Source organism: Diabrotica virgifera, chromosome 2 (genome assembly GCF_917563875.1).
Source record: "Diabrotica virgifera virgifera chromosome 2, PGI_DIABVI_V3a".
Lineage (NCBI taxonomy): Eukaryota > Metazoa > Arthropoda > Insecta > Coleoptera > Chrysomelidae > Diabrotica > Diabrotica virgifera.
The window spans coordinates 254128608-254155121 of record NC_065444.1 but is presented as its reverse complement, the minus strand read 5'-3'; the positions used below and the strand labels follow the sequence as shown (position 1 = coordinate 254155121).

Genomic DNA, 26514 nt, shown 5'->3' with positions numbered 1-26514 from the left:
TGTTGGTGATGCCTCCGGGAAAATATGACAGGACTATGAAACAAAATCAGCTCTCCAATTTTTTGACAGAATTTTTTAAAGTTAGGAGAAAAACAAACACTTTCATTCACCCCCGTATAATGTCATCTAAGCAAAAATTTTCTATTACCGGAATAATAACAAATGACATCAATACATGTACCATGTACATACCTACAAACTGATGCAAGAATCTTGAAAATCGGAGTACAAATAATAAAGATATAGATTATTAAACTTAATAAAAAATTTTGGGTGTCGGAGTTTTGTGCCGGTGGGTGTATGTAAGTCTCCGATATAGAGTAATTAGGAGACAGGATATGACAGAAGAAATAGAGTGTGTTTCAAAAAAAGGTATCACCGTCTCTAGGACAGGTAAAAAAACTGAACAATAATTGGGGTTTGCTTGGTAAAAAATTTTTGTAACGCCATCAGTTTTCAAGATAACGGGTGTTGAAAAAAAAATTACAATTTTTTTACGATTTTGCCGAAACTACTGGCAACATTGTAATGAAATTTTAGACGAATAATAAATATGTTTTAGAAGCGGATACATCATACGAATTTATTTTGATATCTGTCTCCCATAGAGAACGCAAGTTAAATACAAGCTTCCTACCAAGTATTATCCAACATAATTTTTTTAAGGGGGGGGGGGGGTAAAGCACATTTTTGTGAATTTTTTTCGCTATGCGAAGCTATGGTAAAATTATTTTATTTTTAAATTACATAAACATATTAAGTACAATTCAAAGAATATTTATAAAAAAATGCAATCCAAAATATTGAAAAATAAGCCATTGGCGACACATTTTGACGGGCAGCTCAAAAAAATGGATTATGCGGTGGACATCAGAACTTGTCAATGGATCAAACGAAATAAAAAATTCAAAAAGATTTAATTAGCTTATGAGTTTCACGAGGTAAAAACGTCAAGTTTTTTTATTTTTAATGATTTTTGAATTTTTGGTATCACTCAGAAGTCAAAAATACGAAATTTTTGGTAAAAATTTTGTGAAAATCAACAAATTTATTATTGTTGAACGAAAAATAAGCACAAAACGAAAAATATCTCGACGTTGTTACCTCATGAAATGCCTAAAGAAAATCTATGCAAAATTTCATGTAGATCGGTTAAGTAGTTTTTCTGTTACAATGTCCACCGCATTTTAAAAAGCAGTTTTGAGAAAAATGGGTTTAAATTTTTGACAACTGCATCTTCATCTTCTTATTTTTGTGCCAAATCGCGAAGTGATGCACCTTGGAATATGTTTTTTGAATCGCGGAGTAATCTACAAAAGAGAAGGCGAACAGTTGTTTACTGTTTCTCACTACTCTCAAGCATGCTGGCTCGAAGCCGCGGCAAAGCGGGTCGAAGGTAGGGATATTCAACACGCTGTATCTCTGGTAATTTTACTTCGATCAATCTGAAATTTTCAGGGAGGATTTTTGAAAGTATGCACTTTTATTTGAAATAATAAAAAAAAATTAAATATTTCAAACCATAGGTACCCCCCCTTAAGGGTAGAATTATTAATCAAAATTAGAAGTGAACTTAAACATCATACAATTTTATATCAAAAAGGCCTTCTTGATGTGCCTATCCGTGACGAATGTTGGCGATCATCATGGCAATCTTCACTTTATCTGTAGCAACGCGGAAAAACTGCAGAGATGTGTTGAAAACCAGGTTCTGAGTTTCTTTAACTAGGATGTTCTTCTTCTTCCTGGACCTCGCTTTCCAAATATTTTTCCTTGTAGGATGGCTTATAGGAGGGCATATCTGGATTCATTTCGGATAATTTGTCCAAAGTATTCCAACTTTCGAGATTTGATGGTGGTTAGTGCCTCTCGATTCTTCCCCATTCTTCTAAGGACCTCCTCATTTGTGACCCGATCAGTCCATGGGATTTTAAGATTTCTCCGATATAGCCACATCTCAAATGCTTCCAATTTTTTGCACATATCTTCGTTCAATGTCCATGATTTAACACCATAAAAAAGAACAAAGAAGACGTAGCATATTAGCATTCTTACTTTTATACCTAGACAAAGGTTGTGGCTCTTGAAAAAGGCCCCCATGCGGTTGAAGGTTGATCTAGCTTTTCCGATGCGCGCTCTTATTTCTTGGTTGTTGGTCCATTCTTCATTTATTATGGTGCCGAGGTAGTTATAGTGTCTCACTCTTTCAACAGGAGTTTGGTTGATGTAGAGTTGACCTTCTGTTATCTTTTTCTTGATAATAATTGTAACGTTACAAACGTCACATCTTTGATATTTTATTTTTAAATAATTATTTTACTTTATTTTCTTTAATATTTCATTAATAATAATTTTCTTCTATTTGTTTTACCAGTTTTTTTCGTTAAAAACTCGTTGGCGCCCTCTTTTATTATCCTACTTTATTATCCTCTTTTATTATCCTCTTTTATTATCTTCTTTTATTATCTTCTATTTACTATATCTCTTTTCATTTCAATCATCGATTGAACATACTGAACGTACCCTGTATATTCTTACTCTGTAAATAATTGTCTTTCAATACGGAACATGCCTGCTACTTCATAGTACTTGGTCGTCATTTCAAATGTCATTTTCAATGACAGTGTCACTTCATCCCTACTCGAAAATACAAAATGGAAGGGAAAAAATATTCCTTAAATAGGCATGTAATTCGAATATCAGAGTTATTTTCCATCAACAATTAATATTCTCTTGGGGTGAGTTTTTCATACAGCTTTTTTATAATAATTTTTTCTAATATTTTTATACCTAACCTTCAAATGTTCAACCATGTGTTTGGTTTCTATATTTCTTTTCATCTATTAATATGCATGTGTAAATCAAATTTTTGGCCATCTACTACTCTTTGAATACTATTTGGCACAGGTACATTTTGGTTTTTCTTCTTGATGATTGATATGTGTCTCTATCTTATAGTTTTTGGGATAAGAATCAACTTTTCTCCCTCCGGGGGCCTCCAGCTTAAAGCCAACGTCACCGGTGATGCAACTACGGCGAAATAACAACGTGAGACCATGACATCCAGACTACAGCATCCACTGACCAAGTACCTAAGAGGTGGAGGCCATGAAACTACAAGAAGAAGACTACAGCATCCAACATCTTCAGCTGCAGGGATCTAGGGCCGAACATCTGCCCAGGTCTATAAGAAGTCTACAGCAGTACCATTCGACATCAAGAAGTTACTATCAGATACCAAAAGCCATAATAGGCCAATCAAGTTATGTTTTTTCTAGACATAACGGAAAAAACGAGGTTTGACAGTTGAAATGTGTAGTATGAGATATTACAAAAAGACTACCATCTTGGGATTCATCAATTTTTTAGTGGAACATTTTTTAAATAAACAATCAAAACGTCAAACTTAGTTTTTTGCTCATAACTTAAAAACTTGTTTATTTAGAAATTTGACGTCCACAGATAACTTTTTCAGAAAAAAAAAGATACATCGAATGAGATACGCTAAATGAAAATCGGTTAATAAACAAAAAAGTTATTGCAAAGCGGAAGACAAAATCACTGTTTTTGAATATTGTTAATAACAATTTTATTGTTTATTAGAATATGTTTTAATATAACTAAAATTGAGGGCATTATGGTGTTTGAATGGTGTGCAGAAAATTGTCCAGATCTGTTAAATAGTTTTCGCAAAATTGAATTTGTTTATAAAATTTTTTGAAAAACGAGCTAATTTCTGAGGCTGGTCCAGTTAATATGGCTGAATGTATCTCAATAATCCGGGGCTCATTTCCTTCGTTAAGATGTATACTAACAGCGTATGAAAAAAAAAGTAAAAAAAAATTACATATACGTACACAAAATTATTTGTTAATAAATAGCAGTTTTTAAGCTTATAAACAATTACAATAATTTCGTAGAAATTAGATCAAATTAAATGGCAATAAAAAATACGGAAAGCTGGTTAAAATACACAACTTGTAAAAAAAAATTTTAGGTCGTACGACCCTTGGGGTCTGAGATAGCCCCTTTTTTTTGAAAAAATCACTGTTACGTAAATTAACAACACTAAGATCTGAAATTAACCAATATTTTATAAGAAAAGTCAAAGTTTTTAACAAAGTTTTTAGCAAGAAAAAATGTTAAAAATTGTTTAAACAGTAGTGTTATAAACAAAAAGTATTTTGCGTTCCGACTAAAGTAAAAAATAGCGGGCGTAGTCGACTGACTGAATAGTGGGCGCGGTTTATATAAATTACGTTATACCGACCACAAAAATCAACTTTAAAGTGAATAACAAATTTTCGTCATTCCTTATGTTTTCGATGTCTCCGAATCCGAATATGGAGTTTATTTTTTTCTAGAATTAGTGGATGTTCAAAAATAAAATTTTATGCCAAAATGCGATAAATCAATTTTGATGATTTTTCAATTTTAACTCACTGTATTTTTGGTCGCTGTAAATATTTCCTTTTGAAAATTTTACTCTGTGTTATCTTTGAAGCATTTAGATAACAATGAGATTTGTCCAAAATCATTAAACACATTAAAAGACAAGTTGTTAATTTTTAAACATTTTGTCGTCAGATTTCGTTAGTTTCATGCTTACTTAAAAAAGTTGAGTGACAAACTTTTTAGTTGATAATTTTAACTAACACAGAAATAAAATATAATTCATGAAGAAGTTTTCCAAAAAAATTTAATTTAAAATATGCAATAGGAAAAATGTTATGTGACTTTATAGACGAGCGGCACACTGGCACACCCCAAAAAAAGCTTATTTCTCGAGATACTGATACTAATTTTGGTAATAGGTACTTTATATTTTTGATGGTGCTGAAAACGAAAATTAGGGTTGTTTTGAATTTTACGTGGGGGAACATTATCAAAATCGCAACTTTACCCTAAAAATAAAAATCACGTTTTTTGCGTTTAACTTGCTACAACTCAGTTCCATTGTAATATTTTTTTCTGAAATTTTTATAGTATATATTTCTCACCATTCTGAAGACAATGGGACCTGCTTCAATATGTCTGTCTTGCTACAAAGAAAGTTATAAATTGTTTGAAGTAAAAGGTGCAGATTCTTGAATTGCAAAGTTTAATCGCAAAAGTTGAGTGACAAAATTTGAAATTTAGCTGTTCAATTAATTTTATGTTAAAATCTAGAGTACAGAGAACAAAATGTTTTATAGAAAAAAGGTGGTGTAACTTTTAATTTTAAGAAAAACGTGATTTAATTTTTTTTATTTTTAGGGTAAAATTTCGATTTTGACAATGTTTCCCCATCTAAAATTCAAAATAAAACTCATTTTCGTTTTTAGCACCATGAAAAACATAAAGTAAGACCAAAATTAGCCATTCACCACAGTGTGGTTGATATCTCGAGAAATGAGCGTTTTTTTTTTGGGGAGTACCACTCGTCTATAAGGTCGCGTAACTTTTTTTCTGTTGCATATTTTGACTTGAAATTTTCCAGAAAACTTCTTCAGGACCTAATGCTGCCTTGATTAAAATTATAAACTAAACAGTTTGTCACCCAACTTTTATAAGTTAACAGAAAACTAATGAAAAAATTGTTTAAATAATTTTCCGGCCGCGGTAGCTCTTGGTACCCTTTGGATTTGTTATAAGGAACTTTTTTTTGAGTAAGTTTGTGCAAAAAATAAGAATCGGAATAATTTACCTAACGGGGTCGACGATACAGCCTGGTCTACACACGGATTCAAAATAGAGAATAAAAAATGGCCTATACCTACCAATCGTACCTATGGTACCACATTAAAATAATAATTTTTATCTTATTTTCATTGCAAAATTATCCAAAACAAAGCAGCTAATGGGATGTATAAACCTTTTTTAAGTGGCCTTTTTATTGTCATTTTTTAAATTTATTTATTTAAAATATAATTTTACTAAATAAATGTGCAAGATAATAATATTCATAAAATGCAAGTTTCTACCAAAATATATAAATATAATATTAAGCTTCAAATCCGGTATACTGTCAATGTTAAAAATGGGCTGCAACGGTCTAGCGCTAGCGAATGGTAGTCCGCGAATTTATTCTCATTCGGCTACGCCCATTATTTTTTTTTACTTTAGTCGCAACGCAAAATACTTTTTGTTTATAACACTACCGTTTTAACAATTTTTAACATTTTTTCTTGCTAAAAACTTTGTTAAAAACTTTGACTTTTCTTATAAAATATTGGTTAATTTCAGATCTTAGTGTTGTTAATTACAGTTAACAGTGATTTTTTCAAAAAAAGGGGCATTTTTTCAAAACAACCCTAATTTTCGTTTTCAGCACCATCAAAAATATAAAGTACCTATTACCAAAATTAGTATCAGTATCTCGAGAAATAAGCTTTTTTTGGGGTGTGCCAGTGTGCCGCTCGTCTATAAAGTCACATAACATTTTTCCTATTGCATATTTTAAATTAAATTTTTTTGGAAAACTTCTTCATGAATTATATTTTATTTCTGTGTTAGTTAAAATTATAAACTTAAAAGTTTGTCACTCAACTTTTTTAAGTAAGCATGAAACTAACGAAATCTGACGACAAAATGTTTAAAAACTAACAACTTCTCTTTTAATGTGTTTAATCATTTTGGACAAATCTCATTGTTATCTAAATGCTTCAAAGATAGCACAGTAAAATTTTCAAAAGGAAATATTTACAGCGACCAAAAATACAGTGAGTTAAAATTGAAAAATCATCAAAATTGATTTATCGCATTTTGGCATAAAATTTGATTTTTGAACATGTTCCACTAATTCTAGAAAAAAATAAACTCCATATTCGGATTCGGAGACCTCGAAAACATAAGGAATGACGAAAATTTGTTATTCACTTTAAAGCTGACTTTTGTGGTCGGTATAACGTAATTTTAGGAGTTGCTGCCGGTCGCCAACCGCGCCCACTATTCCGTCAGTCGACTACGCCCGCTATTTTTTACTTTAGTCGGAACGCAAAATACTTTGTGTTTATAACACTACTGTTTAAACAATTTTTAACATTTTTTCTTGCTAAAAACTTTAAAAACTTTGACTTTTCTTTTAAAATATTGGTTAATTTCAGATCTTAGTGTTGTTAACTAACGTAACAGTGATTTTTTCAAAAAAAGGGGCTATATCAGACCCCAAGGGCCGTACGACCTAAAATTTTTTTTAGAAGTTGTGTATTTTAACCAGCTTTCCGTATTTTTTATTGCCATTTAATTTAATCAAATTTCTACGAAATTATTGTAATTGTTTATAAGCTTAAAAACTGCTATTTATTAACAAATAATTTTGTGTACGTATATGTAATTTTTTTTTACTTGTTTTTTCATAGGCTGTTAGTATACATCTTAACGAAGGAAATGAGCTCCGGATTATTGAGATACATTCAGCTATATTAATTGGACCAGCCTCAGAAATTAGCTCGTTTTTCAAAAAAATTTATAAACAAATTCAATTTTGCGAAAACTATTAAACAGATCTGGACCATTTTTTGCACTCCATTCAAACACCATAATGCCCTCAAGTTTAGGTATATTTAAACATATTCTAATAAACAATAAAATTGTTATTAACAATATTAAAAAACAATGATTTTGTCGTCTGTTTTGCAATAACTTTTTTGTTTATTAACCGATTTTTATTTAGCGTATCTCATTCGATGTATCTTTTTATTCTAAAAAAGTTACCTGTGAACGTCAAATCTCTAAATAAACAAGTTTTTAAGTTATGAGCACAAAACTAAGTTTGCCGTTTTGATTGTTTATTTAAAAATTGTTCCACTAAAAAATTGATGAATCCCAAGATGGTAGCCCTTTTGTAATATCTCATACTACACATTTCAACTGTCAAACCTCGTCTTTTCAATTATGTCGAAAAACGGCTTATTTTTTACTAACTTGATTGGTCTATAAGTATAATCCAGAATTGTTAGTTTTTGGCAAAAATTTGAATATATTTGTTAATGCATTTTACAAGTCATATTTTTATTATATTTTTATGAAAAATAAACATGATTAGTTAAAAATATTGTTTTGTTTGCTTTCATTCCAAACTTTCATAGTTCATTTCTAAGATTAGGACAAGACGAAAACACACCTTGAGAGACTGAGCTAAGCTAAGGGTGAGAACGATGGCTATCTTTGATGATTGAGGTAATATTTTCGACTATTATTTCAATTAGCTGGGGTAGTCCATCGCCGCTTTTTTCGTTTCATAATCATAAGCTTTGTCATCTTTACGTTTATATTGAGTCCATATTGTTGACTGTAATAAGTGATTTTGTTCATGAGTACTTCTAGGTCTTCTAGGCTGTCCGCAAATACTATGGTGCCCAAAAAGGTACTCTTGGTAAAACTCGATACGGTATGCCGTTTTCGGAAAAATTTGATTTGAAAATTATGAAGTAATAACAGATGCTGGTATACAGTAATGATAAAGTTATTAATTAAGGGGGTAAACGCAAAATCTTGGTCCAATGCTATTTAAATGTATTCATTTTTTTAATCTTGAAAAACTATGTAATAATAAGTATTTTTGAAAAATTTAAACGCCGAATGAAAGATTACTTTATTACCAACGACCACTTTTGGAATAGAACTTTTTGATATGTTGCTTATTATATATACATGTCTTAAAGATTTTATGAAAAGTTCCATCTTGTTCGACTTTTTCCGAAGTAAAAACAACATTGACTCCACTATGAGGAAAAAAACGAACACGTATAAATGTTGATACACATGTCAAGTGTCATTCAACTCACCGTAACAATTTCCAACATCTCCTGTCTGGAGATGTAGCCGTTGCCGTCGAGGTCGTACATGGAGAAGGCCCACTTCAATTTCTGCTCGAGTTTACCCCTGGAGGTTACAGAGAGAGCGCAAAGAAACTCCCGGAAATCGATGGTGCCATCCCCGTTGGCATCGAATGTGCGGAAAACGTGCTCGGCGAATTTGGAGGCGTCGCCGTACGGGAAGAAGTTGCCGTAGATCTTTTTGAATTCGTCGACGGAGAGATGACCGCTCGGACAGTCTTTTAGGAATCCCTTGTACCACTCTTGGATCTCGGCATCTGGAATACAATTCATATAGATATAAGCGGAAATATTAGTATACTAAGCACGAAACAATTGTTTTTACATGTTTTACAGTGATATTTCAATTGTTGCAATGTTTATGATCTGATAACACAAATCGGAATTTATCAGGCTTCATTCGCAACTTCAAAAAGATACTAATTATGATAACCCATGGAAGTAAATACTTATTTCTACGAGTCGAAAAACTTAAGAATGTTTCAAAAAGTGTTGTTACGTTTGTGGCAGAGAAGAAAATTAATGTGTGTTTAGATTTGAATCAACATTTCCAACAATCTCATACAGAAAACCCAGATCAAGAAGAAAAATATGATATGCAAGATCCTAGTTTTAAGGTAGCCACTGAGCCTCGTCTAATTTAGTATAAAAATATGTTACTTTAGCATGAAATGAAAGAGGGCATCTTTGCAGGTCTACAAATAAGATATTTAATAAAAGACAACAATTTCGAAAGCAGACTTAATGATTCAGAAAAAAAATAGAACATGAACCTGTTACAAAAATGTGGTCAAACACTCATTGGGAAACTATAAAGACGACAGCTACAAGGACTATGTCAACAATCCACTGAAAGCCTACAGTGATTTGGTCTGCAACATATCTCTTAAAATCCATTTCCTTGATTCCCACTTGGCACTTTTCCGTTAAAACTCTGGAAATGTTAGTGATAACCATGAAGAACGATTATATTAAGATATTTAAGTATGGAAAGACGATATCAAGAAAAATGGAGTTCGATAATACTGGTTGAGTACTGCTGAACACAAAAGAAATACGCCAGAGGCAAAATACCCCAGAAAATCCCTCACAACCATCTTTTAATGTGGTAAACCGATCTTCGTAGAGCTGTAGGTAAATAGATAAAAAATGTGATATTTGTATTTGACTGCCACAAACCATTTGTAGGGGAGCAAAGTATGCTAAATGTGCAGTCACTCGAGCGCGATGGGGACCTATTGGGTTGTGAAGAGTAGGTCCTAAAACCAAAACAAGTTTTCCATTTTACAAGATCACAAGAGAAAAAACAATCGTTTTTTCCGATTATAACGCCATTTATCCATAATTCGAAAAATTGTTTCGAATAAAAGTTACTTATTTTTACGTAAGGAATCCAAATATGCAATAAAAAATGGGGCCTCTTATTTAAGATTTTAAAGTAACCCCCCACCCCACTTCCGTGGGGGGTCGTGTTTGATGCCATTCGATTGATTTTTCAAAAATATTGAATAAGTGCTTTTACAGTTTTTCGATCTGATGTTCATTTCGCGAAATATCGCGGGATTCGTATTTAAAATATTAAATTCACCCCCCACCCCTCTCCGTGGGAAGTCGTGTTTGGTATCATTCGACAGATTTTTAAAAAATATTGAGCACATATTTTTTAGTTTTTCGATCTGTCGTTCATTTCGCGAAATATTCGCTTTTTTCTTGTGAAACTTTGGGACTCACCCATTTCCTTACGCCCGGCTCAAATCGTCAGATTTTTGAAATATACACTCTTTTGTATGTACTTAACTTACCTTATCTTAATCTGACAATTTGGAGTTTTTGGATAGATTTTTTTTTCGGGCCCCCCTTAACGAACTCCCCTGTGTTAAGAGCCAATATATGATATAGGTACTTCGGCAGGGTACCAGGTTTCCCCCCATTATGATAATCTGACGCGCTCAAGTAACTGCAAAAATCCCCGCTTGGGCTCCCCTACCACATAGGTGATAGAAAAACTCTATAGATTAAAATTATGTAGATTCAAACTAAATACATTAACAAAACTCACCTGAGAACTCCGTATTTTGTTTGAGATCTTCAAGTACTTCAGGTTTAAGTTTACTATTCTGTTTCCCCATAACTAATTTAGTTCTATCTACCAACCCTTAAACCCCAATTTAAATTCCTGCGGGTTCCCTAAAATCAATACAAGTAAATATTAGTATAAAAATTACAAAAAAAAACACACTAAACATTGTCACAATAAAAAAACTTCTTCAAAAAAAAGTTCTGGCTCGATGATACGTTTAGAAAAAATTTAGATAGGATGTAGCAGACCCCAGTCATATTATTCACAAAGACTAAAAATTGCTATGAAGACGTTGATATATTTTGACTATTGCTAGAAGAAGAGGACTTTGCTTGACTTCCTACCGGAGATCAAGCATATCATGTTAAGAAATACCCTACACAGAAATAACACTGATCAAAGAGGAAAATTTGGATTCAAACTCACGAAGAAGAATTGTGGCGTATAAGCACGAACAATGCAATGACTAGGATGCTCTTACGAGTTTTACCTTTGCTGTAGATCAACAAAGTCAAGGTAAGAAAGATAGCACATGGAAAAACATCAAAACAACGATCATTGAAGAAGACTAACTGAGGAGCTACAGAATACAGGACACATTTAAACAAAAAACTTTTATTCACTGCCTTATGAAGAAGACCCCAGAACTCTACAAATTGCTGTAAATATCGGACATATTTGGGAACGAAGCCGTCAAAGAACCACGATAGTGGCATATAGGAAAGGATGCACATGGAATCTGTCTACTACAAGAGATGCAGAGAGCCCAGTTACAAAAACACCGCACATGGAAAGAATGTCACAAAAGTGGCAATTGAATGAGCTATACCCAGAAGGGTTCGAGGGAGTCCATGCCTTTAATAGGTTCCATAACCATCTACCATATTATGAGTATAATCTATGTGAAAAATGCAGAATTCTTGAAAAGTGAAATGTATCAGAACTACGAGTATACCTAATAAATAGATTCATGCCCAAAAGGGAAAAATAAAAATGAGGAAAAAGTTACGAGCCAAAAGTAATGTAAAATTTTATTAAAAATAGTAAAAGTTAAAAATAATATTAAAAACAAAATTGTAGAAAAAACACATAGATATAAATTTTTATTGGTATCTGATGACGACTAACAATAATTCAAAAACTGATATATGTATTGACCAAGAAGCTTCACTACTTTGTTGAAAGAATAATAATATTGTAGAAGTCGCCAATTACAAATAAATATTTATATATATATATCTGCGATTTCCCAGCATTCTTCTTCCCCATTCTCCGACAGACATTTTAAGCGTCGCCATTTGTCATTGGTCCTTCGAGCCGGATACGAAGTGTTGTTATATTTGACCAACAACGCTCTAAACAAAGATTTTTCATTAGTTCTAATCTTAGATATAGAAACATCAGCAAAGAAGCCTTAAGCGACTCAGGTGATGACATCCAGAGGGTTAAAAGTTTAAAATCAACATTGTTTTTTAATTTTTTGTACCTGTATTATAATTGTGAGTAATACTAAGCATAATTTGGAATAGAGCATTGTCGTTCATAAATAGCAACAAATATAATTGAAAAAATAAACTACAGAGTTAAATATGTATATCATTTAATTGTCATAATATTTAGTGATAAAAATCCAAAGATATCTGCCATCAATATGTGTTAATTATAATATTTTTACCCTAAAAACTGCTTCGGGCCTCTTAAACACTACAATTACATTCGATTTTTGTCATTAGATTTGATCAAAAGCCTTTGAAAAAATATTCTCGTATCACAAAAATATAGAACATATCAACATTCAATAATACTTATTAAAAAATTCAATTCTCTACCGGAAAGGTGCAAAAAAGCTCGCAACCTTATGTATTTTTTAATTATTTTAAGGGTTAAAGTTTCTTGTCTGGCCAAAGTGTATCCACCAACTGTTTTTATATGATTTATATTCGATAATATCAAAGGTTCTTTTCTACAAGCAAACTTATATTCTCATTCTCAGTGTGAAAACTTCACATATTGCACCTTGGCTTTCTTCTCCCTATGAAGAAGTCATATAATACCCATAAATTTATTGTGACAAGTGACAATTTATTGTTGATTGTTTTGTTCCTATATGCCTTATTTAAGTATTCATCTTTGTACTATCAAATTGACCATAGATTTGTTTATTTATAAATGATTGTCGATGAAGGACCAAAAATCTTATATGGGGATGAAGGTGAAGTGTTTTATTTGGAATGAGACCGAATATTTAAAATCGTTTGATTTGATTTTCTAATGATAAACGAATGAAAGCAACTGATATGATGGATTTGGATTATGGAATGTTTATAGAGGCAACAAACAAAATAGTTCATAATAATAATTGAAGATTGGGTGCAGAACATTGATGAGCTCTGAAAAGAATATATTCAAGATTTCATCACTTCTGATGCTGTTTAACATCAGACCTTATTTATTGGTTTTTAAATTATTATAAGAACCTTGATCGAACTTATAAAAGAATAAAATAGATCATCAAATATTTAAACATATAATGGCTGTTTGTGAATTCGCCTTGACTACAACGTGTATTAACCCTTGATAATATTGAAAGTATCTGTAAGAAAATTAAATTTTTTGTACAATTTGATTTTTATTATATTAACAAAAAACGTTTAAGTTACATATATGTATTTTCGACTAACGTCCAAGAAATGATTTACATAAGTAGCAGATTACAATAGAAAAAATTATGAAACGACGAACGAATCTTTTGATTTTTTTTTAAGTTTGCCTACAGGTAAGATTAAAACAATATATTTTACCAGACATTGGTTTTGGTAAAATACAAATGCTTCAGTATTCAGGTCTCCCTTAATTGGTACATGTCCAGTAAGGAAGCCTACAATGAGTGAGCTGATACCTGCGTGTTTTCGCTGTGCTGATTTTGATACTGATCTTTTAAAAATTCCATTTTGTTGCCAGCAGTTTCTTTTCTGATCTGCGATTGAACTGAGTACATATATGATACAAGAAAATTATAATAAATGTTTAGCTTTGTTTTTTTATCATATTTTCTTGGTTAATGATTGACTTTAATGATCCTTTGAGCAGTATTTATTACTTTCAACTGTTTTGCATATGGTGCTTAATATTGTAGCCTTTTTGTGTTGTACAGGATATAGATTTCTACCAATTTGCCTTTACCTTTCTTTGTCCCGAGCTGATTTCATCCATTGTTTGTCTGACACTGTTCTTATGTCGTCTACCCATCTCTTTTGACATCTGCCTGTGAATCATCTCTAGAATTCTCCGCAGTCACCAGTTATCTTCTTCTTCTTTCGGCATCATAATCCTGGATGGTTATTTGCCTGTCTGGCTATGCCCTTCCATTCAGATCTCTCTTGTGCCCTTCTTCTCCATTGTCTTATGTTTATAGTTTTCAGATCGTCTTCCACGTCATCCAACCATCTCGTTCTAGAGCTTCCCATTTTCGCTTTGCTATCGAAATTATTGATGAATTGTATATTTTGACGAGATTATAAATTAGCCAAAGGGACTATTTTGGGTCGCAGTCTATTATAGAAAGTTACATGAACAACATCTATAGTGTAATACTCAGTAGCTGCCAATAAAACCATACTTTTAGTCCATACTTCCTACATTTATTTACCATCGTCGATCTAGAAGATCCGGCTCGAAGGACCAAATGGATAATTCGATGTAAATATCAGGATCGAATTGTTTTGTAATGCCCCTTTGTCCGCTTCTTCTCGATCGACGATGGTAAATAAATATTGGAACTATGGAGTAAAAATATGGTTTTATTGACAGCTACTGAGTATTACACTGCAGATGTTGTTCAGGTAACTTTCTATAATAGACTGCGACCCAAAATAGTCCCTTTGGCTAATTTATAATCTCGTCAAAATATACAATTCATCAATAAGTTGCATGACAACAGCAACGAACTTTGAAATCTTTTGAAAGCTTACAACTACAGTTTAATTAAGGAAACTATTGCAACATGTACTAGGAAGTACAATTGGAAATAACACGATTTGGCAATTTATTTAGGTTGCAAAAGGTTCACTGGACTCTAATAATTAAAATATTACTCGATATATTTTCCCAATGTTTCAATTATACACGGTGAAACTATAAAAGTTTAAGAAGTAAAGAATAATGTGAGATTACAAATTAAGGGATTAATTTGAGATTGAACAGCTTCCATTGTAATATTTTGTGTTGTTTTAGCACCATCTTGTCTCTGGACATATCCCAGCCATGACTTTCTTTGACTTTTCACAAATCTTAGAATATCACAACCTTCATTCAATTCATTAACCTCGTTGTTTCACCTAATTCTCCATCTACAGTCTTCCTCTTCCACTGGACCATGTACTTTTCTCAGTAATTTTCTCTCGAATGTCCTGAGTTGGGCTTCATCTTTTTCGTCATTACCCGGGTTTCACAACCATAGGTTACTACGGGTCTAGTCAATGCTCTGTAGATAGTCCACCAGCATCGTATCTAAATAATTTGGGCGAGATAATGTCTCCTTGTCTCACTTCCCTTGGTAGTTTTATGGGTTAGTTTTTATACGTTCGTCTAGATGGCACTTCTGACATTTAATTCAAATTTGGCCTTCCACACACATATGCATATTCAGTATCAGCAACAATACATACCAATCTCCTTTCAAGGCTTGGTGAAGATCATTAGCCTATATAAAATAGCTAAAGCTGCAGGTACAAAGGAGAAAAATAAAACCTCAAAAATAATCAAAATGCACCTGACAAACCTTAAAATAGACCTTGAATAGTTATTAAAACCAATGTACATAGAAAATATATTATTTTAAACCTACCAAAACACAAATATTAAGCAAACAGTACTTATAAAGGTCTTGTAACTGCGTATAACAAATTACTCATGGTTGTGCGTATACTTAAATTTGAATCTGCTTTTAGATAACCTTAGGAAACGAATCCTGTTAGCTAATGTTACGATTTCCAACCGCACGCGAACCGGTCCTGGCCAGTCTATCCACTACCAAAGTGCATAGAATGATCGAGTGACACCGCGTAGTCTGTAGGGATTACTTGATCTTTGTACAAAGACAGAGTCGGCATAAGTAGAATCATTGTAAATCATTCCATTCATTGTAAATCGTCCATTCAGTATGAGTTTAAAAAAATGGTATCGAAAAGTTTTGAATAATAATTCGGAATTGATTGTACGCGATTAAGTCTGGAATTTAATAAATGTATCATATAATCTATGTTTTAGTGTTAATAGTTTAGTATAAATAAGTTAAAAAAAAAGTGTAAGAAAATTAAAATAAAAACTAAATATGTTTAAAGTCATTCAAAAATTAAGTAAAAACGTGACACTAAGAAAAGTCGGGGCAAACTTTTTAGTCAAATTAAGGAAAATTTAAATTAAAAACAAATGCATGTTTCACCCAACTAGCTAATAACTGTCCATTTGAGCTCGTACGAGTCACTTTATATATTATGTAACGATGGGCCTCTCAACGCACCACCGGCAAGGAACCGAGCGCGTATTAATTCCAACACACTCCCACTAGACTCTAGCCTGGCCAACTAGTGTCCTGAACTGGTAAGCCAATCTGGGCGAAGGAACTCTGTAGTGAAGAGACGCTTCGTTGGTAACTAAACGAAATCCGTGAACCGTGTAGCGAACGGTTGCTGCCATCTCCGATCCTGAGTTGTATGGGTGTCTGTATAGTTATTGATATTTTGATTGTGAGAGTATGTGCGCTTACACTGGATTGAAGTAAAATGAGATGTGGGTCTGTGCGTAATTGCTTCTTGTATTACATTAATTGCATTTTATTTTAATAGTAGTAAATACAATTTTCTTTTTCTTTTGCAGACGTCCACCAAGGAAGCATTCTTCGGGAGCGGAGCGAAGACGGGACATTGTTTTATTTTATCCATTTAATTTTACTTTGTATATGAATAACAAGAATACATTTATTTTATTTTAACCTGTATTTTACTGATTCTGTTGTTCTGAAAGAACTAACCGTCATCATTACTACGAGTAACTTTTTGTATGGAAGGTTGTTTGTTTAGGAGCTGACAGCAATAACATCAAAACAAAACCGAATAGGATTCTCATTTGCATCTAGCATATTTTTGTGACCGAACCAACTTTTATAACTAATTAAAACTGCTGCCACTCTTGACAGTCGCTAAGCTGCGATACACACTAAAGAACCTTTATATATACACTGTTCGCCTACCCAGCCCTGCCTTGTAATTATGCACAGTTATCCCCTTAAATTTGAATTTTCAAAGGTTTTCGCTAGCGACGCAATTAGTTGCTTTTTAGATAGTCCATTTACTCACGGTAAAATATTACAAAACCTCTGAATTTTAAAGAAGCGCTTGGATTAACAGGAAATTTGGAATACGCATAACTAACATGCCAAAGGAAAAAAAAGTGATATTGTGCCGATGTGTGCTATTGCCCTGGGGGTGAGTATCACCTCTTCTCGGGGGGTGAAAAAACATACGTTCAAAATAAGTCCGGAAATGAATAAATTAACTACTTCTAAGCAACTTTTGTTGTGTATCTATGGGGTGTTTCCACCGAGGTAATACTTTTGGAGTTATTTGTGAGTGAATATGGTATTTTTCAAAAAACACGTTTTTGGACGGTTTTTCGCAAATAAGTCAAAAAGTTAGTGTTACAACTTTGTAACATAACGATACGAGTATTTCTATTTATACGATCTTAATATAATTTATCGCATCTTCTACTACTTTATGCACATGTTCAGCCATTTGTCCCTTTGCAGCTTCCAATTATCTCGAATATGAGAAAGGTCATTAAATTAATACGATATTTTCGTTGGCATTTTCGCAACCGTGGTATTTTTGTTGAAAAATGAACATATTCACTAGCAAATAACTCGAAAAGTATTGACTTAGTGACAAAAATCAATAGAACACAAGTTGCTTAGAATTAGTCAGTTTAACCATTTCCGGACTTATTTTGAACGTATATTTTTCACCCCCAAAAGGGGGTGAGACTCACTTCCAGGGCAAAAGCACACATCGTCATAATATCACTTTTTTTCTTTGACATGTTAGCTACGTGTGTGCCAAATTTCATGCCAATCCAAGCTGATCTTTAAAATTTTGATCAAAAACCGTGAGTAAATAGACTATTAGTTGCTATTTAGAACCAAGGGCGCTTTCATGTACAGTACGTCCTGTGTCCTTTACAATTATTCTTATTCTTAGATTCTATTTGTTTAACAGCTAGAGTAAACATTACATTAAGAGTATCGTACAATATGTGCAAGTAGAAAAATACGCGTAAAGTCATGATCATGAATACACGTAGAAGTGAAAGTGAAACTTGAGACGGGATCGGTTGCCAACAAAGTGATGCAAAATTTACACATTCTTCAAGAAGAGGCAATATCTAATATTCATTTTACAGAACTAAGGTTGCCAACTGTTGGCAGGCAGGCTATTGCAGTCCAATACAGATGTGATTGCCTTTTCGAGTAGAGACAGATGCAGTTCCCGGATAGATTTATCTATTTTCATAGACTTCAAATTGTTTAATTTAATACTTTTAAGTATGTAATCAACAATTGAAACCTAAGTAGGGTTTGGTTATGCGGTTATTAGTACAAGTACTTCAAAATTCACTGAAGATGGACTGGCATGTCCTAAAACGTTGGTTTGGAAAATTATTTGGATTTTTAATTAAATACTTATACCAATTACAACAGAAGTTTTTACTTCGATGTTAAGATTTTTTTAAACTATGGTAGAATTATTTTATTTTTAAATTAAATATATATATTTATATTCAGCACAATTCAAAGACTATCCAAAAAAATTTCAAGGCAAAATATTGAAAAATAAGCCAACAGTGGGCAAGTTTTTGTAGACATCTCCAAAAAAAAAATGGATTTTGCGGTGGACATCATAACTCCTCATTGGATCATGTGAAACAAAAAATTAATGAAGATTTTATTAGCTTATCAGTTTATTGAGGTAATGCTCTATTTTAGTATTAACGATTTTTGAGTTTTTGGTGGCACTCAGAAGTCAAAATAATGATATATGTTGTAAAAAATAGGTGACAATCAACATATTTATTATTGTTAAACAAAAAATAAGCATAAAACAAAAAATATCTCGACAGCGTTACCTCATGAAATGCCAAAAAAAAACATATGCAAAAATTCAAGTAAAACGGTCAAGTAGTTTTGGAGTTACAACGTTCACCGACTTCGAAAAAAGCTGTTTTGACAACTTTTATTTTTTGTTTCTTTTTTGCTTGTAGAATCGTAAAGTGATGCATAAAGGAATATGTTTTTGAATCGCAGAGTAATTTAGAAAACAGAAGGTGACTAGCTGTTTCAGGGAGGATCATACCCACTTAATAAATAAAAGCTTTAATTTATGTATTTAACTTGCTATCAAAGACTAATATTGAAGATATTTAAAATGTGTAAGCTTTGCATTCAGTTTATTAACAACTCGATTGGCCCGATTGGCAAAGTTGCTCCGGAAAGCTGCTTATAGTAATGTTCCCTGATACATGAAAGTACAGAAAGTAGTAGACAGATTTTGGGTACCAAATGTAACTGAAAAATTGCTTACGAGAATGCTTACGACATATACATGTACGAGAGTGATCCGTAGAAAAAGGTTCCCTATGCTGCTGAGAAAGAGTGCGACGTACTGGGAGAAATCTAGCAACACGCATTACACATCAACTTTTCCTGTCTCTTACCCCACCACTTTCGCCTGGCTGCATTGTTCAGTGTCGGCTTAGCAGCCTTCGAAGATGGAGCTCCCGATCGCTGTCACTGCCAATGTGAAATACATGCTAATAAAAGTGATACGTTTTTAAATGCAAAGCGAATTTCACCTATTGACATTCATCTTCAGTTAATCGAATTTTATGGGTAAAAGTGCATATCTGTTCAACATGTTGGCAAATGGTGTAGAGCATTCAGTGAAAGCCTACGGAAATTCACGATGAATCTAAAGGCCTTCCACTCTGATCTTCACTGAATTCTCTACACCACTTGCGAACATGTTGAACAGATATACACTTTTACCCATAATCTTTGATTACATGACGATGAATGACAATAAGTGAAATCCATTTTGCATTTAAAAAACGTTTCACAGCACGAATTTCACATTGATGACGGCAACAGCGACCGAGACATCCATCTTCGAAAGCTACTGGGCCGACACTGAGCAATGCAGCGTGGCGAAACTGGTGGGGTAAGAGAGAGGGAGAGTTGATGTGTACGGCAGTGTTGCCAGATTTCTCTCAGCACGCCCTCACACTTTCTCAGAGGTATAGGGAACCTTTTTTTACGAATGAAGCCCGCACTAAAAAAATAAGAAGAACTGGGTTTGCTCATATCTTTGTTACTTTCTATTACCCTATTTTAAGTATATGTATAGCTAAGCACTGTCATCGAAAAATTTCCACTCCTCTACAATCATCACTAAATACCCACCTAGTTTGTGGGAAATCTATCACGTGTGATCGACTTTTTGTCACATTTCAATTGGTTTAAAGTTATGAAAATATGTGAGTCAAAAGTAATTTGTAAAAGTTATGCAACTCCATCTATTCTTAATGTCTAGCGAGTTGATAGACCATACGAATTATTTTTTGTGCTTTCCACTGACATTTTTATCATTGTACTACAGTTGTGCGTGAATTAAACAGTCAAGTGTGTCATTTTTGCAGTAAGTGCATTGAAATAATAAGTTTGTTAGGAATAGCTAAAGACATGTTACAAAGGAACACAACACAAATTCAATCATTATTAACAACTTCAATTAATTAGTTGGGCCGGATAGCTCAGGTAGTAGGATGTCTGACTTTCACACAGAACATATAGATCTTTTTAAATATTTACAGGCCCCAGATCGACTTAGTCTGAATAAAGTGAGTACCTTGGGTAAAACCAGTGGTGATAATAGGCGGTTGTATACTGCAGGCTCTAGAGCTAGCAGACTGCCTTGCTATAATCCCAAAGCCACGTTTCAACCCAGACTAATCAGTTTAATCAGCCACACACTTTAGATACTTTTAACGAAAAATTATACAAAACCGAGTATTGTTTAATTAACAAAATAACGGAAACAAGTAGAACATATGGACTGGATATAAACACCAGCAAAACAAAGCTAATGATCATCAGCAAGGGAAACATAACTGGAGCAAATCTGTATGTGAACCAAATGATAATTGAACGTGTCTCACAATACAACTACTTGGGAACTATAATCAATGAGTCGTGGGACAATACCCAAGGGATTTGATGTCGCATCGGAAAGGTAAAAAGTGCATTCTTGACTATGAGCTCTGTGTTCAAGAGCCATGACCTCATCCTAGAAACCAAAATAAGGCTCCTGAAATGTTACGTGTACTCAGTGCTTCTATACGAAGTGGAAACGTGGACATTGAAAGCGGAAATTCTATCAAAACTTCAGGCTTTTGAGCTACGGTTGTCCAGAAGAATCCTGAAGATATAATGGACAAACAAAGTCACCGATGAAGAAGTGCTACGGAGGATGAACACAACCGCAGATTTGGTCAACATCGTTAAGGGCCGTAAGCTGCAGTACTTGGAACATTTAATGAGAAATCAAGGCAGATACGAGCTACTAAAATGCATTTTGCAAGGTAAAAATGAAGGAAAGAGGAACCCAGGACGAAGAAGAATATCCTGGCTTGCTAACCTGAGAGCATGGTATAGAAAGACCTCAACACAACTATTCCGTATAACAACCAACACAATCATCACATCCAGAATGATCGCCAACGTTCGGAACGGACAGGCACTCTAAGAAGAAGAGTATTTCCTTCTGTGTGAAAGTTAAAGAGGTAATAAGCTATTTGGATTTAGAAATGGTCTAGAGTCTAGAGTGATAGACTAAAGGGATACTATTTTGTATGTTTCTCTTCTAAAAAAATTGTGAGTTCTGAAAGAACGTTTATGTTTCTTTCACCTACTTCTAGAAGGCATTCGACTGAGTACAACATCTGACAATGTTTGATTGCCTGCGGGCAGCTGGACTTGACCATTATCCTACTACTACTTAAAAACTATCAGAGAAGTAATCAAGACTATCAGATACGCTGACGATACAACCGTATTAGTGAAGCAATTTATCGGAGAGGCCTTAAAATTATCATTTCAAAGACAAAGTGGATGGCAGTTGGAAAGATACCTTGGCAGCTGGTTAAATGTAAATTGTGATTCTAATGAAGAGATAACCGAAGACTTTCATAAACCGGAAACCGGTTTTATGTAACAGAAACCTGTCGATACACATTCGCGCAAGAAAGTCCTTAAATGTTATGTGCGGTGATACTATTATGCTATTGTAGTTACTCAGGACAGTAAAAATTGAGAAATCAAAAGATAAATAAATAAATATATACTTATTTCCCGAACAACTATAAATTGGAAAACAATATAGAATACATTTTGAAGTTTTAAAACTTAAAAAAAATCCAAGATACCACGAGCCTCTAATAATTTGTACCGCCTGTATAAAAAATGTTTTAATTATCTTTTAGAAGGTGTCAGCATTACTTTATGAGAATACTTACAGCGAACGTTTCAATCCCGAAAGATTTAACCATTTCTCGACCGCAGCACTTTTTACAACGAAGCCCGAAACCCGTGTCTGGCCACCAATTCGTTCGGAGAAGAAAAACTAACAAAAATAAATCCGCCAAATGACGTTTAACCTCGTGAAAATTATTTCCCGAGCGCTTTTCCAACCGCGAACATAATTTGGAGCAGATCACGCGAGAAAATGGCAAAAAATCGACGGTCGAAAAGCGCCGTTGGAAAAGAAACTTCGGTTAGAAAAGTCGGGACTACTCAAAGCTACTTCGCCGACTCAAATTGTGCTGGACATTGCGTTCAAGGTGGAAGTGTTAAAGAGATGCATGCAATTATACAGGGTAAAAGATCAGATATCATACAGGAGGCACACGAATTCTTTTTTATTTAAAATACCCCTAAGCGATACCTTCGTTACTTCTTCTTCTTCTTGCAGGACCGTCCCCTATCGGTGGTTGGCTACCATCACAGCAATCTTATTGGCTGCAGCTCTGAACAATTGTATTGAACTGCACCCGTACCACTCCCTTAAATTTCGCAACCGTCACACATTTCTCTTTCCCGAGATTTTTCCTTGGATTATGAGCCTTAGCAGGGAGTACTTTTCCCCTCTCATTATGTGGCCTAGATATTCGAGTTTTCTCATTTGTATTGTTTTTATGACTTCACATTCCTTCCCCATCTTCAGCAAAACATCTTGATTTGTCACTATCTGTCCATGGTATTTTCCACATTCTCCTGTAGCACCAGATCTAAAATGCCTCAATATTTTTGATATCTATCTTTTTCAGTGTCCAAGCTTCCACGCCGTACAGCAGAACGGAGAAAACAGCACCTTAACATTTTCGTTCTTAAGTTTAGATTTATGTCCCGGCTGTCTAGGAACTTTTTCATTTTGATAAATAATGATTGTCTCGCTATTTCTATTCGATTCTTAATTTCTCTTGTCTGGTCATAAGTATCAGTGAACCAAACACCTAAATATTGCTTGTTGCTTGTCAACTTGCTTATTATTTATGGTAAAATTCACATTGGTGTATAGCTTCTTTGTTACAATCATAAATTTAGACTTTTTGATGTTCAGTTTTGTTTTGTTTTGATACTTGTTGGTATCAGTGTTTATGTTTTCCAGCAAATATCCAGCTATTAACTCATTCAAAAGAAAAATGAAATTACATCTTCTTGAGTCAGCACATAATACCCTATAAACATTACTTTTCATGTCCTATCACCTGTATTGTTTCTTTTTTATTTTATTTCTATTATTTAAATTTAATTACTGTAATATAACTGTTATATATTTGATTTATATATGCCAGCAGAAAATGTTCTTTAATTGTTAAAAAAAGGCCAGAGCTTTGATCAGCAGGCACAGCATTCGTGTTGTGCTATGTTGTTCTCTTGTCCCTTTTACAGAGATTTCTTTTTTTTTCCTATATTGTTATATTTGGTACTTGTACTTCTTTATTTTGTCTCTGTAATAAAGAGTTTATTATTTAAAAAAAATACTGTAAATTTGCTAGGTTATCTGTTACTATTAGCGTGTCATCGTCGTATATTCTTAATTAACTCTCCGTTACTGTTCATACCAATGTTTTGCTCTAGGAGCGCTTCCTGACATATTGTTTCGCTATATATATTGAACAGTAGTGGAGAAAGCACACAACCCTGACGCACACCTCGACGAATCTCAATTTCTTGGTTACTAACGAAACTACAAAAGAAAAACAAAGATTCTGTGAAAAGTGGTGATTTATTTCTAAACATAGTCTTATTTTAGCTCGAACATTTGATCCAGCCATGCTTCAACTTCTTTAATATGTCTGAAAAATAAGTATTCTCGAGGTATGTGAAATTGGCTTCCATGGCGGCGATGATCCTCATTTGACTTAAATTTCTGCTCGGCGAGTGACTTTTTCAAGTTTGGAAACAAATATAAGTCGTACAGGGTCAAATCTGTAGATAACGGTGGATGGGAAGCAGTTCGTAGACCAATTCGACCAATTTGGCCATGGCAACGGCGGAGGTGTGAGCTGGTGCGTTGTCATGGTGGTAGAGCACTTTTTCTTCATCAAAGTGGGCCGTTTTTTCTGCAATTCGGCGTCGAATCGGCCCAATAATTCGGTATAGTAGAGTCCTGTGACAGGTTTACTCTATCGTAGAAAGTCCATGCATATCACACCTTTCATATATCACCTTTCCGGCCGATAGCACAGTCACAAGCACGTTCGCGGATTGACGTTCACTGTTTCGACTGTTTCTTGGGCTCTGTGTGTACCAGTTTATCCATGTTTCGTCGACGGTTATAAAACAACGTAGAACCTCCTTCGGATTACGCTTGAATAGCCTAAGACCCTGCCACAGTATATAGAGTTCCAGAGTAAAATCACTCTTCTGTCGGCGCTTTGATCTCAAGAAGTAATACCGGCAGTACGTAATTGGTAATTCACCAGTGGTAGTGGTGGATGCGGGTTTTCCCTGTTAAAAGCCGTACGTTTATATGCGAATAGCAATGCGAGAGTGGGGCAAAAGCGACTGCCAACATTGCGCGGTCTCCATGCGCGACTGCAGATTTTACTTCCAATTTTTCGGAGAGTGGTTCTACTGTCCCTCTTTATACTGTGACCCTGCTCTGAAGTGGTCTCACGGTGACAGCTGACACGCTGACAGCTTTCTGTTTCACCCATACAGTATTTTGAGATGCTTATTCTCTCTGCTACCTCGCGTACGTTCAGTCGGCGATTTACCAATACGAGATCGTGGATTTTTTTCACGTTATCTTCCGTGGTAGCCCTTTTCGCATGGCCATTTTGATGTCCCTCCCATGCACCCCTTCCGGGCACATGGAAGGGACATCAAATGCCGACGTGCAACCACGTTGAAACGCGTTAAACTAATTTTTAAACAACGAATCGTCATCGAACGACGTAATCTTGGAACAACAATAAAAGAAGACAATAACAGATCACAAGCCCTTTATGCCCTTCAAAACTAACAAGACGTACAAAGATCTTCTTCTTCTTGTGCCACTCCTATCGGAGATTGGAAATCATCAAGTCTATGCTGATCTTGTTTACAGTTGACTTAAAAAGTTAATTAGTGGTGCAGCCAAACCACTCTCTCAAATTCCGCAACCATGGCATTCTTCTACGGCCTGGATTGCGTTTTCCTTCTATTTTGCCTTGCATTATATTTTGAAGTAATGCGTATTTACGTCCTCTCATCAGGTGACCCAGATATTCGAATTTTCTTCGTTTTATTGTACAAAGTATATAAAACAATCATACGATCCGTTTTGATGTAGGGAAGCACAACGTGGACGATAACAAAGGCAAACGAGGAGAGACTACGTGTAGAAAAATCCATTTTTTCCAAATGAAGATCTTTGGGCCTGTGCTTGATGAATCAGCAGGACAATATAGGATAACAACTAACAAAGAGCTCGAAGAACTTTACCCAGACGCCAACATCATAAAAGAAATAAAGTCCAGAAGACTCCAATGGGCAGGACACCTCAGAAGTCATTCTGACCAAAGAACAGTAAGGCTGGTATAGGAGGAAATCCCAACTGGAAGAAGACCACGCGAACACCTTCGACTCCGATGGCGAGAAAATATAGCAGGAGAGCTGAAAGCTATGGGCGTGGAGAAATGGATAGAGGTTGCTCAAGACAGAGAAGAGTGGAGGCATGTTGCGAGTCGGCTAAAACCCACGAAGGGTTGTAACGCCACGGAGTAAGTAAGTAAGTAAGATCTTTAAGTGAAGAACGGGGTTTTGAACCAGTTTTGATTTGTTATCAAAATTGGCAGCAAGTGCCAGCAGTTATATCATCATCATCATCAAGGCTATTCATTCCGGATGGAATGTTTACTGGTCTTAATTAGAGCTCTCTGATTCGCTTATTGCGGTGAATCACTCCGCATGCCACTTGTGTGTTGTCAAAGTTTATTCTGTGACTTGGCTTTCGTTAC

General features: G+C 34.3%; 1 protein-coding gene across 1 annotated transcript in view; it reads right to left on the bottom strand.

The window, feature by feature from the left end:
* LOC126880547 (neurocalcin homolog) overlaps positions 1–25844 on the bottom strand; it is a 52124-nt gene extending 26280 nt beyond the window's left edge. The window contains exons 1-3 of the mRNA XM_050644478.1: positions 22525–25844; positions 10879–11006; positions 8769–9076 (exon numbers count right to left, since the gene is read on the bottom strand). Coding sequence (XP_050500435.1) covers positions 8769–9076; positions 10879–10948 — 378 coding nt within the window. The 5' untranslated portion in view covers positions 10949–11006; positions 22525–25844. The remainder of the gene's footprint in view (positions 1–8768; positions 9077–10878; positions 11007–22524) is intronic.
* Between the last annotated feature and the right edge of the window lie 670 nt (positions 25845–26514).